This window comes from Nannospalax galili, unplaced genomic scaffold (genome assembly GCF_000622305.1).
Source record: "Nannospalax galili isolate Female #2095 unplaced genomic scaffold, S.galili_v1.0 scaffold1051, whole genome shotgun sequence".
NCBI classification, from domain to species: Eukaryota; Metazoa; Chordata; class Mammalia; order Rodentia; family Spalacidae; genus Nannospalax; species Nannospalax galili.
Window position 1 is genome coordinate 549,153 of NW_008331995.1, and position 14,933 is coordinate 564,085.

General features: G+C 48.0%; 1 protein-coding gene across 1 annotated transcript in view; it reads left to right on the plus strand.

Annotated features, from left to right (window-relative positions):
- The first annotated feature begins 66 nt into the window (after positions 1–66).
- Positions 67–14,933, plus strand: part of Fads2 (fatty acid desaturase 2) — a 35,870-nt gene continuing 21,003 nt past the window's right edge. Inside the window, exons 1-4 of the mRNA XM_008827114.3 lie at positions 67–473; positions 10,007–10,117; positions 12,485–12,682; positions 12,786–12,887. Coding sequence (XP_008825336.1) covers positions 267–473; positions 10,007–10,117; positions 12,485–12,682; positions 12,786–12,887 — 618 coding nt within the window. The 5' untranslated portion in view covers positions 67–266. The remainder of the gene's footprint in view (positions 474–10,006; positions 10,118–12,484; positions 12,683–12,785; positions 12,888–14,933) is intronic.

A 14,933-nucleotide genomic window follows, 5' to 3' on the forward strand; every position in this document is an offset into this window, starting at 1 on the left:
GGGCGGAGGGTGGGGCGAGGAAGGGGACCGCTGGGTGGGGGCATTGGGAAGCCTGGGGGTACTCCGGGAAGAGGGCAGGGGATTCTGGCGAGCGAGCGAAGGCGAGGAGGAGCGAAGGCGAGGGGAGGAGGAGCGGTGGGAGGAGGAGTAGAAGACAAAAGCCGAAAGCGAGGAGGACGCCGACCGCACTCTGCAGCCGGGAGGGGACCGTCGGTGCCGCTAGCAGAGAGGCCGCAGTGCGCGGGGCATCCCGGTAGGCAGGCAGCATGGGGAAAGGAGGCAACCAGGGCGAGGGGAGCACTGAGCGCGAGGCGCCGATGCCCACCTTCAGCTGGGAGGAGATTCAGAAGCACAACCAGCGCACCGACCAGTGGCTCGTCATTGACCGCAAAGTCTACAACGTCACCAAATGGTCCAGGCGGCATCCGGGGGGCCACCGGGTCATCGGGCACTATTCCGGAGAAGATGCTACGGTAAGGGTCTGGGCGTGGTGGGGGGAGTCAGTCACCTTTCTCTGCATCAGGCGGTGTCGGGAGCCCAGGATCCCTGGGCGCCAAACCCACCTCCGGCTCTGAATGGAGCTCGGGACGTCCAGGAGGGAAAGAAAGTGAATCTACTGCGCTCATCTCGCGTCTGGAATCGTCCTCCTCCCGGCCAGCTAGGCCGACTTGGACCGAGCCTTGCCATTTGGGCATTAATTAGCACCGCGGTGGAGGTCCCATCCGCTGCAAACTGTGCAGGGTGCACGCCCACGACGCACAGCTCGCGGGTTCTTCGGGAGCCAGGGACTCTCCCAATGGGGGCGCTCTGGCCTTAGTGCTTTGGCTCTCCCACCGTGGAACATGGCCACCCTTGGGCCCCCGGGGAGAGGAGCCCGAGAGCGGGTAGCCGTGTGTGGGACTCTCCAAGTCAGACTAGGGGGCGGACAAGGAACGCTGGTTCCTGGCCAGGACTCGCTCCTGCTTGGACTCCTGTCTAAGAAGGTCCACAAAGGCTGCCCCGAGGGAGGCAGCCTAGTAACTCAGGTTCCCACGCTCCCCAGGATAATCCAGACTCACTCTAAGTGTCAGCCTTTCTGGGAAACTCCGGTGGGGAATTGGTGGAAGGAGAATGGGCTGGATTTTGCAAAGTCCAGGTCCAGAGGGGGGATCGGGCGGCGGGGTTACTCTCGGACATTCAACTCAATAGCCCTGTTTTAAAATCCTGCCAGGACTGCCTTTCTCTCATTGCGCTCTTGGAAGTGGGGTCCCCGGAGGTTCTGGGACCATTCCGGAACTGGGGCTACCTGGGCTACCCGTCTTGAACACATCAAATTTGTAGTTCAGCGATTTCACAGTCGTCAGCACCGTCCTCGGCCCCACCCCCAACCATTAAGGATTGTGTGGTCAGATGGGTTAGAGGAAGAGCACAGTCAAGGAGAAAGGGGCCTTTCTTGGTGGCGGTGAGCTGAAAGCAGAGGAAAAGATCCGGATTAGAGAGAACTTGGGAAAAGTGAATGGGGCTGAGAAGAGGAATAAACTCAAAGCTCATTCCATCTGGGGATCTGATGCCCACCTGTTTATAGGCGTTTGTTGTCCAAGTTGATTAGTTCCAACTCCTAACTTCAAGGTGAACTCTTCTATTTGAGATTAAATAGAAGCCACGATCCAAGTTGATCGACAAGGGCTTTGGTGAGCAAGACACAATCTTGCTCAAGATTGAGGAGAGAGTTGGTAATATTCCTATTATCTTAAGTGTTTGGCCCCAGCCCATTTAACTTGCTTGTGGACCCTGCTTAAGTCCACAGGACTGGTGATGCCAATCAGAACTTAGGTGGGTGTAGGCTTTTCACATGCTTTGAGTGTACTAGTTCTGTAAACCTTTCTGTACCTGGAGAGGACCTTGACTTCCCAAGTTAAAGACTTTCCAGCTCCTGGTTAGGGTTCTTCTACTCTTCTGTGGTTCTGGGCCTGTGCATGACCCTGGAAGTAAATTGTAGAAGGTTCCTGCTTTATCCAGGCTCTCCCCAAAAAGTTTCCTGAAAGAAAAAGAAAAAGGCAAACATGATAGGTTTGATCTGATTATTCCATATTATGAAATAAACATGTTTTCTTATGTGGAAGCTGAGTCTGGCAATAACCTTGAGCTTTATAGTTTAATTAAGACTTATTTTATCTTTGTTTTGAAAGTTCTTAGTGTTTCTCCGACCCAGTTTCCTTCAAATGTCCATGCTCAAATCTAACCTGTCAGACACCTGGATGGCCCAATTTTGAAGGTTAAAAGCCAAACCACTCTCTTTATTGCTGACCTTGCCTCAGAGCTTTCTGGTTAACTTTTATGGATTGCGTGTCTGGTGTCTGGGATGTTAGTTGCCCCATGATAGGAAAAATAAGGCGGCTGCAAAAGTCAGTGTGGGCTGCAAATAGCCTGGAATTGAAGAATGAAGATGTGATCAATGGACTTGTCCTATGCATGGTGTCATAAGGAAGCTACACCTTCATCTAGTCCAATGAGACATGTATGGTAAAGCTGGTCCTCAACAGTGAGCACCAGATAGACACAGGGGAAGGTCATGAAATAAACGACCAAACTGGGCATTACAAAACAGCTATAATGTAAAGTTTGCAAAGAGAAATGTAGAAGAAAATGAAGCAAATCTAAGCTAGCTCATTTGATCTTGTACCACCAAAGCTTATTGTCTTCCCAAATAAGATTTTTGGGGGCATGAAATAGACTCACTGGGAATACAGAGAACAGTGGCATGAGCAGTGAGGTTCTCTTTGTGGAGAATCTGGGAAGGGAAGTTATGGAGAGAAAGAGAATTGGCTCTCTAGGCTATAGGGCAAGCGAGTTTGTCCCTTGAGGACACTGACTTCTCTTTGAGGGCTTGAGGGGAATGATGGAGGATGTATGGGCTGCAAGGGAGGGGCTGATCAGCAAGAGAGGCAGGATCCCCAGAGCACTTTCATATATTGCTTTGAGCTAGCTGCTCAAAAAATGTCTGTGGTAGCCCAACAAGGGGCTAGAAGGTGAGGCTAGGAGGCAAGGAAGCCATTTTGAGGGTAGTCTAGGGATCAGTAGGAGATTTTCTGTTTCTGAAGAAAAGACCTCAAAAATTAGGGCTCATTTTCATGCCCGGAAGGATGGGCAGTTGTCACTTGGTCCTTCTGTAGACATTAGACCTTGGCCTTACTTGTAATAATAAAAGTCATTTAATGGAGCACAGTGAGGTATGTCCAGAGTCTCGGCTATTCAGAAGGCTAAGGCAAGAGGATCACTTGAGCTCAGAAATTTGTCAGCCTGGGTAACATAGTGAGATTCTGTCTCTAATCATAAATAAATATGTGAAAATAATGTAATTTAATTCTCAGATCAGCCCTGTCACTGTCCTGTTCTAAGGCTCATAAAGCTTGCTCAGACAGTGCTCAGCCCTTGTCAGGATCTGCTGACTCCACATCCTCCAGCCTCACCTTCTTCTGTCCCCCCTTTCTTATTTCTACCTCTTTGGTCATTTTCTACTGGTCCCTCAGAGCTTCTCCTGTCTCTGGTTTGCTGTAGGCACAAAAAACCATCACTGGTTCTCCTAAGCCCTTGTCTGCACTTTTCCTGGGAGTCCTGTTGGTACAGAATGTACTCTACTTGGGACTTTTCATCATCAGCAAGATTTCATCAAACATTCATTGGGTGTTTCTATGGCTCTGAGCTGGACTCTAAGCAAAGCCTCAGCACAAAGATGAATAATTCAGATAGTAGCCTGAATCTACTATATTTGTGTCCCTCCCCTTTTTCTCTTTCTCAAACTGGGGCTTGAACCTGGATCCTCTACTTCTAGATACTTGTCCTCCCCCCAGACTACCCTGACTTGCACTTTTCATCCCCCATTTGCCTTGTTTACCTCATAGACTCAGGGAAGGCAAAGAGGGCCAGAGGCAGGTAGAAATGTTCCATCTTTTTACTGTCTTCTATACTGTCCTTGTAAAGAGGCAGCAGTTGAAAGTGGAATTGTCCCCCTGTAGGCAGGCCAGGAGTGTTAGAGTATTGAGGAGAGACAGCCTGGGTTGGAGCTGCACCTACCCCCTGCAGCTTGGTAGGAGGAGGAACCCACATCCAGCCCTAGTGTCCCCTGGTAGTGGCTATAATAAGATGAAAACTGCATCAGGCTGAGGAGATGGCTCTATGGTTTAAAGCACTTGCCCAACCTTGGGGACTAGAGTTCAGATCCTAAAACTCATGTAAAGACGAGATGGGCATGGCAGCCTACTTATAATTCCAGCCTTGGAAGGCAGAGATAGGAGATCCCCAGAGCAAACTGGCTACCAAGCCCCGCCATATCAGCAAGCCCTGGATTTGACTGAGAAACCTTGCCTCAATGAATACAGTGGGAGAGCAATTGAGGATGACTCTCAGCATCGACCGTGGGCCTCCACATGCATGTGCACACACACATGTATACCCCTACACATACAAAGACATGCATACACATTGCACACCACACAAAAAATGAAAAAAGGAAAAAAAAACAGTATCATATTTTCCTGTTCAGTCTGCCTTTGTGGGGACCTATGTCCTGTGTAGCCAGGGAAGTCATACAACCTGTGTTAGTTAGCAGAGATGCTCTTACCAAGGGGACTCATGGATCACAGAGCACTGTCTGCCTCCACAACCTCTTCTCTTTGGAGGGGACATGATCTAGGGACTTCCTGCCTTGCCTTCACCTGCTGCAGAAAGGAAGTCAGACATCAGTGTTCCTGATGCTGACCCCCCCTTCTTAATCCCTACCTTAGAGCTACAGGATCCCTCCTACTCCTCCCTCTTTAGTCAACTGTCAAAGAATCCAGGATTACTGCTTGCAGTCCATTCAGCCTAAATGTCTCAGGTACTGGGCCAAGTGCCCAGATATGCACAGCTAGCTTAATATAGCTTTGCTCTGCAGGAAGACCTGGGCACAGGCAGAAACAGGTTTTAGTTCCAGGTGCTTAGTGGAGGATAGGAACTGAGTTCCTCAGAAGATGTGCCTGGAGAAGTTGGCTGCCATGGTAGCTGGATGAGGCAGAAGGGGCAATCACTGGTAAACAGCAAGTGCCATGCTTAGGAATCTGGGCTTCTGACCCTCCCTCCTGCAGCCAGACCCTCCTGGGGGGCCGTTCAGATCTGGTCCTCCACCTGTTTGCCACTGCTTTCTCTTTCCCAGTGTCTTGGACTGTTTCCTGGAAAGGCTTTGGCTTCTCTCCATGTCAGACAAGAAAGAGGCTGCTTCTAATTCTGGTTCCAAAATCATCGTTTGACTTGGCCCTGTCTTGCCTTACACAGTGGCCTGCTCTGCAACCTGCTGTCCCTGTAACCAAACAGCTGTTGAGAGCCTTCTGCAAGGCTTATCTATAGCTCTTTGAAGTGGAGACACCCAAAATGATCAATTCTCAAGGAAGGGAAACTTGTTTAGATGGAGGTCTGTGTATTAACGCCAGAAAAATCTGCAGTCGATGCATCTAGACCAAGCTCTGCCCAGCTAATTCCTGGAGTGCGACCATGGACAAATTGGGATCCAACCTAGGCCTTGTTTCTCATCTCTTAAAGCAAGACCTAAAAGGCTAGGATATAATTCAGTGGTACTGAGCTTGCCTAGTATGTGCAAGGCCCTGGATTCCATTCCCAGCACTGCAAAAATAAAAGCCAACAACAACAAAATAGGACCTACCTCCCAGAATTGCCTAAGTAGTAGTAGATTTTGACACCTGCCACTCACGTGGCTTAGTAGTTAACCTATGCAATGTCCACCTGTGACAGCAGAACCCTAGGGTATGGGTGCCCAAGACAGTGAAGAGTTCTTGTGTTGCAGAAGCATCAGCTGGGTTGTATAGAATGGTAGAGAAGGATGGAGTCTGCACAGGAATACAGATGTATTGTAGGTTTGCCTCTAACTCACTCTGCAGCTGAGGACAACCTCAAACTTTTAATCCTCCTGCCTGTACCTCCTGAGGGCTAGGATTACAGGTGTGTACCACCATGCCAGGTTAATGCAGGGCTAGGGATTGAACCCAGGGCTTTGTGCACACTTGGCAAGCTATATCCTCAGCCCTAGTTTGTGACTTCTTTTGCTTATATATGATGTATGTGTATATGTATGCTCACATGTATGTGGAGGCCAGAAGTTGATATCAGGTGTCTTCTTCAATTGCTATCCACTTTATTTACTGAGACATGAACCTGAAACTTGGTAATTTGGATAATCTAGCCAACCTTCTTTGAGGAGCCTCAGGATTACTGGGATTACAGGCAGGTTGCTGCACCAGCTCGGCTTCTATGTGGGTGCTGGGGGACAAAACTCTGGGCCTCATAACTACAGACAAAAGCTTTATCCACTGAGCCATCTCCCCAGGCGTTTCCAGTTTGTGATCTTGACACTGGTATGAAGAGGAAACAACTGAGAAATCCCAAAACTAGGAGAGGGTTATTTGAGATGGGTGACTGGGAAAATCCTCTTGGAGGTGACATTGAAGCTGAGTCCCATGCAATTCCAGCAAGGTGTGGACAGGAACTTGAAAGGTTGGCTAGGACAGTAAGCCAATCCATGGAACACCATTTTTCTGATGTGGTAGGAGGTGTGAGGGAAAGAGGAGTTCTCAGAGACCACATGAGCTGGATTGGAGCCTGGCACTGCACCCTGGAGCTCAGTACTTCACTTCCCGAGGGCTTTGAGGCTGAAGGGGGGGTACCATAAACAAAGCCCCTGGCTTCTTGCCTGGCACGTGGTAGTTCCCTTCCATTGGCCTCAGGGAGCTCAGCTACCCCGGAATCCTGTGGAAATGGCTGGGAAGTATCCAAGGTCAAGACAGGGTTCTCATTTGTCCCCATAGGTGGAAGCATGTCCTGGATGAAGAGGGTAGTGGGGACAGGCAGGACAAGCTGGATGCATGTCCTGGACGGAGAGGGTAGTAGGGGCGGGCAGGAAGAGTGGAGGTGAATGAAGGCTCTTGCTGACCACTGAACTTTTCCTTTCAACAAAACATGGAGGGAACTCATTTAGTTATCAGACAAGGCAGCTGTTTTTCAGGAACCTGTCTTACCCAGAACTTCCTGTCTGTAGTGAGGGGACCCAGGCCTGAGCCCTGACTTTGGCATCTTGCTGGCTCTTTTGTCCTCAGGGCCTTGCTCATTTTAGCCTGAGCTGGGGCAGGCAGAGCCAGTCAGCCCCCCTCACTGTCTGCCTGGGCCCCTGTAACAACAGACTTCTCATCTCTGAAAAGAACCATGACAGCCCTTTCTGCTCAGCTAGGGGAGTTTTCTTTTTGTTTATTGTTTTTGTTGCTTTTTCTTTTAACCTTGCCCAGTATTCTCCTGTATAAAATGTTGCTTGGAAAGTTCATTTGAGACACAAAACAAATACTTCATGACAGGGATGTCCAGGAGAAGAGAGAGGACAGATAGTTACTGGTTAAGAAGCTTTGATATGGGGATACGACTTTTATGAGTTGTCAGCATTTTTCTCTACACCACATTGTATTTTGTTATTTATTTTTGAGACAGGGCCTCCTGTAGCCCAGACTAGTCTCAAACTCACTATGTAGGTATTCATGACCTTGAATTCCTGACCCTCTTGCCTTAGCCTTCAAGTGCTAAGGTATGACTGACCCATCACATGTTTGTTTGTTCGGTTAGTTGTTTTTTCTTTTTTTTTTTCTGTCTGTCCTAGTTTGTTTCTTCATTGCTGTGACAAAATACTCTGGCCTCCCCAAAAGCTTGCTTCCCTGGCCCCTCTCAGCCTGCTTTCTTATGCAACACAGGCCCACCTGCCCAGGGGTGGCACCACCCACAGTGGGTTGGGCCCTCCCACATCAACAATCAAGAAGATGCCCCACAGACATGGCCACAGGCCAGTTCAATAGAGATAATTCCCCAGTTGAGGCTCCCTCAACCCAGGTGTGTCAAGTTGACACTAAAGCCATCCAGTACAGTCTTTTCGAGACATTGTCTCCCTTTTGCCCCAGCTGGCCTGGAACTTACTGTGTAAACCAGGCTGGCCTTGAACTCACAGAAATCCGCCTTCCTCTGCCTCCCGAGTGCTCCTACAGGTGTGCACCAGTACACCTGGCCTCTATCACACCTTTTTTTGTTCTTTGTTTTTGAAATTTTCCAGTTGTATAGTCTAAAAGATCAAAGAAGTTCTATCTGTTCTGAACCAAGATTAGCTCATTGTAATATTTGGCCATATTTGCTTTCTCGTTACACATAGACAATTTCCTTTAGAAACTCACTTGTATCAAAGCCAGGTATGGTGGTACACACCTGTAATCCCAGCACTCGGGAGGTGGAGGCAGGAGGAGTAAGGGATTGAGTTGGTAACTTCGATGTCAGTCTATGATACATGAATCTCAAAAATGCAAAACTGGCCTGGCAAATTGCTCAGTGGGTAAAGGCACTTGCTGTCAGGCCTGATGATCCAAGCTCAATCCCCAGAACTCACATGGTGGAAGGAGCAGATAGCCAAAGCTTGTCCCCTGACTTCCATACCTGCTGATTGGGCACACACATGCACGCACACCAATAAATAAGTAAATAAATAAATGTAATAACAATAACCAAAAAGCAAAGCAACAAAAGGTCACCCTATCAAGTGACACATCCCTAAATTCTTCAGCATCCTTTTCTGAGAATAAGGACAAAATCCTCTGATGATCCAAGTACCTTTGTCACATTTACAAAAATAATTCCAGACTGGGAGTATAGCTCAGTAGATGGAGTACTTTCTTAGCATGTTTCTACCTGGGTTCACTCCCCACCCTCACATAAAGTAGGCACAGTGGCACGCGCCTGTAACCCCAGCACTTGCAAGGTGGAGGCAGGACGATCCAAAGTTTAAGGTCATCTTCAGCTACATATGGAGCTCCAGGGCAGCCTGGGCTACATGACACCCTGCCTCAGAAAAGTTAATAAGTCTTCCATTGAATCAAATATGGAATCGCTATTTTTATTTCTCATTCAGTCGCCCCAGAAGTCTTGTATAATTCTGTTTTTTCCCTCCAAACAGGAGCCTTTCTAGTGAAAGCGTTGGGATTTCTATCTCTTTAGTTTCTTTCCATCCAGACCATTCTCCCCACACTTGCATCCTCCTTCCTAATACACTGATTTTCCTGATTATTTCTCATGTCACAATATGAATGAATGGTTAGAGGCAAGGTAAACATTGTGTAGCTAGCTGGGATATCTCATTCCACCATGGGGCACCTGGTGCCAGCTCACCTCCAGTGGAGATTGATTATGAGACAAGTTTTGTAATATGCTGTGTATAGAAGAAACTGGCAGAAAAATGCTACAGTATTGGCAGTGATGGACTTTCTGGGTGGAAAAAATTAAACATTAAAATGCAGACCATGACAGTAATGTTAGAGAAAGTTCACAAACTAATGAAAATAAAACAAGGCACGATTCCATGTCTTTCATAGTTTAGATCCCCGACTCTGTCAGGAATGTTTCTATATGGCTCCATGTTTATTTTATTTTTGTTAAATGTGCTCTGAGCACATTTTCCATGCAGTAGTCATTTTCTAGGTCCTAAGTATCAAACCCAGAGCCTCCAACATGCTAGACAAGCATGTTGCCACTGAGCTTAAGCCCCCAGGCCCAGTTTTATCTCTTCACTGATCCTTATGGATGAGGAGCTGTTAGAAGTAGTGCTGGTGTAGTCTGTGCACTGCACAAGGCATCCAGCTTAGGAGCGAGTTGTCGCTCAGAGAACTGCTGAGTCCGGTGCCTACCTGGTATACTTCCCTGGAGATGTATCTGTCCACAGACCCTTGGCTCACGTAGCAGGCCTGGTGCCAGCACAGTTACTGCTTGCTGTTGGAGTCCTGTACTGAGGGATCTGCCTTGGGGTTGAGTGGAGAGAAGAACATTTGTGGCCAGATCATGGGAGGCCCCACTTGGAGTCTGGGTGGAGACTCTGGCTGCTGCTGAGCACCGGCTTCCTTGCAATGGGAGGAGCAGTCCGAGAGCCAGAGTCCAGTCTCACTACGTGCCTTTCTGCTTCCAGGATGCCTTCCGTGCCTTCCACCTTGATCTTGACTTCGTGGGCAAGTTCTTGAAGCCCCTGCTGATTGGTGAACTGGCCCCAGAGGAGCCCAGCCTAGACCGTGGCAAGAACGTGAGTGAAACTTGTAACCTTGATGAGGCTGGGATGAGGCTGGATGGGGGGCCATGAAGGTCCTTTCACCACAGGACCCCACTGCCAGGGTTGTGGCAGGAGAGCCTTTGGGCCAGTCCAGGAAGAGATCCCCTGAGCACCTAGGATCAAAAGGACTTCAGAGCCTCCTCTGGGAGTCGGGGCTTGGTGATAGCTAGTAACATTCCTTCTGTCCCAAATGGTCTTTTCCTCCTCCTTCTCTTCTTTACAGAACGCTGCCAGATATTGGTCTTGTATATGATCAACTAGGAGATGCAATAGTACCAGATTATAACTGTGACTGCTCTGGAATGAGTGGTTACTGTGAGAAAGAGTGACAGTCATTTAGTCATTTGTTAATCATCTTTGAGTTGGAAACCCAGCTGGGTGCTGGGCTTCAAAGACAGCAATATGGAGAAAGGAACACCTGAGGCCTCACTAGCTCTGTGCTCAGACCCCGTGTGAATGATGGAGCTGTGTAGAACAGTGTACTTTAAGAGTTTCTGTAACTCTTGAGAGTCTGTCTTCCTCCCCTCAACCCTAGCCTTCCCCTGCTGGAGTCACCCTTCCCAGGGAGCCTGGTTCTAAGTAGAGCTGAGGGTATCAATCTTTGTGTCCCAAGCATGTTGGTCTTGCCTCTTATAGGGTGGGACAGTTAGTGTCCTCAGAGACATACCACATGATCTCATGACTGAGGCAGTTTCCTCCTTATCACCAGACACACTGTGTGTGGCCTTGGTGCTAGCAGGCAGGCCAGGGTACCTCTAACTGCTGTCTAGGGTATAGAACCAGTGGGAAACCAGACCTGGTCCGGGCTAGCCCTACCTTCTGCTCCCAGCTTGAGCTGGAGTAGTTTATTACCAGCTTTCACCTCTGAGCCTTAGCCAAGCCAGGCAGGGCACAGAGTCTTTTTGGGTCTGGATTCTTGGCTGGTCTTCCACTGGGGACTCTGTCTCCCTGGCCTCCATGACCAGCACTCACCCAAGCCTCTCTGGCATCTTCAGTGTCACGAGCTGAAACTCCCACCTGTACCTCGTAGAAGGGCACAGTGGCAGGTAGTAAAAAAATGGAAGCTGTCTTTTCTTAAGGGTAAAGTTGGTTCAGTGGCACTCAGTACATTCACAGCATTGTGCAACCAGTTCCCCTCTCACACCAACTGCAGAGCTTTTACATCCTCTTTACTGACCTTTGTGCCTGTGACACCAGGTCTTCATTCCTCCCTCAGCCTTGTTAGACCCCATTCTGTAGCTTCTGCATTGACTTCACCAGGCATCTCATAGATGGAATCATACTGTATTTGTCCTTTAAAATCCTTTATTACTGTGTATATTTGTTGGTTTTGTTTTCTATGGTGTTCTAATATAGTGTCTCATGTAGCCCACACTAGCCTTGAACTCCCTTTGTAGCTGAGAATGACTTTAAACTCATCTTCCTTCTGCTTCTACCTGCGTACTGGGATTACAGGCATGCACTACATCTGGTAACCAGTATAAATTAATTATACAGAATAGTGGATTTCATTGATACTGTCATACAAATATCTGTCCTTTTGTAACTGATCTATTTCATTTAGCATAAGGGTCATCCATGTTGTAGCATGTGTCAAATTTTCCTTCATTTTTAAGGCTGGATATTTCCCAACCTGCAGCCTAACACAGTCATAAGGCTATTAAAACACTCTGAGGTGTGTGTGTGTGTGTGTGTGTGTAACAAGTCACAAAAAGTTCTTGAGTATGAACTTTGTAGATGACAGCATTGTGTCACAATGCAAGGTTAGACATGCCTGGAATTTTGTCTTTCATCTATCAGTGGATATATGGGTCACTTTTACTTTTTGCTTATTATATTGGTATACAAGACGCTAACTGCTTATTATTACTACTATTATTATTATTGTCTAGGGTTACACAAAGCCATCTTCATACACATATGCAAGTAACTTTGAGCATATTTCCCCATATCCTGCCACCCCCCACTTACCTCCCATTAGTCCCTTTCATTTCCCAAACATACATACATGATGTTATGTGTCTGTGAAGTACTGGACCCACAAACAAGAGAAAATATGTGATCTTTGTCTTTTTGAGACTGACACTATTTGCTTAGTATGATTAAAAATGCAAGCGTTTGAGCCCAGCTGTCCTGCCACTTACCCAGCTGTGGGCAGCCATCCCCAGGGTTGTGCCAAGCGTGCAACAAGTCTGTGGTAATGGTGGCTATTGTGGTGCACGGCAGCTGGGCTCATACAGGGTTCAAGGCACTTGCAGCTGTGGAGAGTACTGTGCCTGAGATTCAGCTGCCTTCAGAGTCCTGTGGCCAACTCCCTTCTGTGCTCTTCTTGCTCAACAGTCTCAGATCACCGAGGACTTCAGGGCCCTGAAGAAGACAGCTGAGAACATGAACCTATTCAAAACCAACCACCTGTTCTTCTTCTTCCTCCTGGCCCACATTATCGTCATGGAGAGCATCTCCTGGTTCATCCTCTACTACTTTGGCAATGGTTGGATTCCCACCCTCATCACGGCCTTTGTCCTTGCTACCTCCCAGGTGAGGCCCGAAACCCTTGGCTGTCATTGAACAGTCCCACCCCATGTAGGCCTGGTGGCTGTTTGCTAACTCTGTAATGATGTCTGCGGCCCTGTCTCCCCAGGTCCAAGCTGGATGGCTGCAACATGATTATGGCCATCTTTCTGTCTACAAGAAGTCCAACTGGAACCATGTCGTCCACAAGTTTGTCATTGGCCACTTAAAGGTAAGTATTGGAGCTGTGGGCTTGGGTCAGTCAGTAAAGCACTTTCAAAGACATGAGTTCGATACCCAGAACCCATGTAAAAGTTCTGGGTGTGGTGCCCGTGGTTGTCATCTGAGCACCAGGGAGGTGGAGACAGGAGGATCCCTGGGGCTCACTGTCCAGGTAGTCTAGTCTACTTGATAGATCCAGGCCAGTGAGAGACCATGTCTCAAAGGAGGCAGGCAGCAGTCCTGAGGATGCCACCCAAGGTTATAGTTCCAGCCTCCACACTTCACATGCATATGCACATACTTATATCTACCTACCCCCCATGAACTGGCACATGCAATCATGCATATGCACCCTTTGACAAAAACAGGGAAGGCCGGGTATGGTGGTACACTCCTTTGATCCCAGCACTTGGGAGGCAGAGGCAGGCAGATCTCTGTGAGTTCAAGCCCAGCCTGGTCTACATAGTGAGTTCCAGGCCAGCTGGGACCACAGGGAGACCCTGTTTCAAAAAGACTCCCTCCAAAAAATTAAATTAAAAAAAAGGAAGAAAAGTAAAAAAGTATATTAGCAGTCTGGTGACCATCTGATTAGATTAACTCACGGTAAATTGAAAATATCCAAAGTTGAAAACACAAGTAATTCACTTAGACCATGGAACACTGCAGCTTAGTAACACAAGACATTGTAAGGTGTTGGTTGTTTAATGTCCTTTGGCTTGCTGCTACAGGATCAAAAGCTTTTGTAAATTGGGGACCATCTCTACTGTCATTACAGATAAGTCCTCAGATAAGGAACATCAAACTATATAATGTTTAACTACATCTAAGGACGGAAGTCGCTTAAAAGGGCAAAAGTGAGGGGGTTCTGCTCTGTTGCCCTAAAGATGAAGCCATGACACACACAGAGAAGCGTTATAGCGGCACAAGTCTGTAAAGCCAAGCCGCTTGTCAGTAGTGACCTTGTGTAACCTGATAGGGGTCATCTCCATGTGGAAAAGCGTTTCTTGCCAACTGTATTAGTCAGACTTTTCATCACTGTGACAGAGTACCTGACATAAACAACTCAAGAGAGAAGGATTTATTCTGGCTCAGTTTCAGAGCTGTCAGTTCACTGTCCTTGGTCCTGTTGATTCTGGGCCCATGGTAAAGCAGAACATCATGGTGGTGTGGGCATGTGGCAGAGGCTACTCACGTGGCAAACAGGAAGGAGACCAAGAGAGAGGAAGGGACCAGGGACCAGAGAGAACCTTCAGAGGTTCTGTGCTCCCCAGGAACCTACTTCTTCCAGACAGTGACCTATTTTTTTTTTCCTAACTTCCTGAAGTTTTTACCTTCTCCTAAAATAGCACCATCAGGTAAGAACTGAGAACTCACACTTGAGCTTATGAATGATGTGTCATACTCAAACCATAACACCAGTTTTCTCTCAAATAGACCCCACTGTCTCTCAGAGTCAGCTCATCCCAATAGTATCCTAAGAGAAGCTGGGTCCTCAAGACTTCCAGCTTCCTGTCTTTTGTTGAGGAAGAGCCCTGTGTTCAGGTTAGGCATCTCCCCTTTGTGGCCATGACCCAGCTGTGCCCTTGGCTTGCCAGCTGTACACTGAATTGTGGGTGAGCTGGCAACAATCTGGTCAGCAGTTTCCAGCTAGCAGTTTGCCTGGCCCTGAGCCTAAAAGGGCTGAGAACCCAGACTCTTTCCAGAACCTCAGGGGTGGAGGGAGAGGGTATCCACAGCTAAATGCATTGTTTTGTCTTACAGTATCTTTAGTGGCATAAAACTGTCCTCAGTGTTGGAAAGTAGCATTTTACCCACTATCTCTGCCCTCCCCATGCCTTTAACAAAGATGGGCTGTGTCCTGTTTCTAGAGTCTCAGCAGGGTCTGGAGGGCCTTTCCTGCCCCATAGCCTTGTGTCCTTGAGGATAGCTTAGAGCACAGCTCTTGCATCAGACAAGGGCAGCACAGAGGAGTGGCACCCCTGTCAAGCATTTGCTTATAAAATTGAAACTGTGGGGGCTGTGGATATAGTTCAGTTGGTAGAGTGATTGCTGAGCA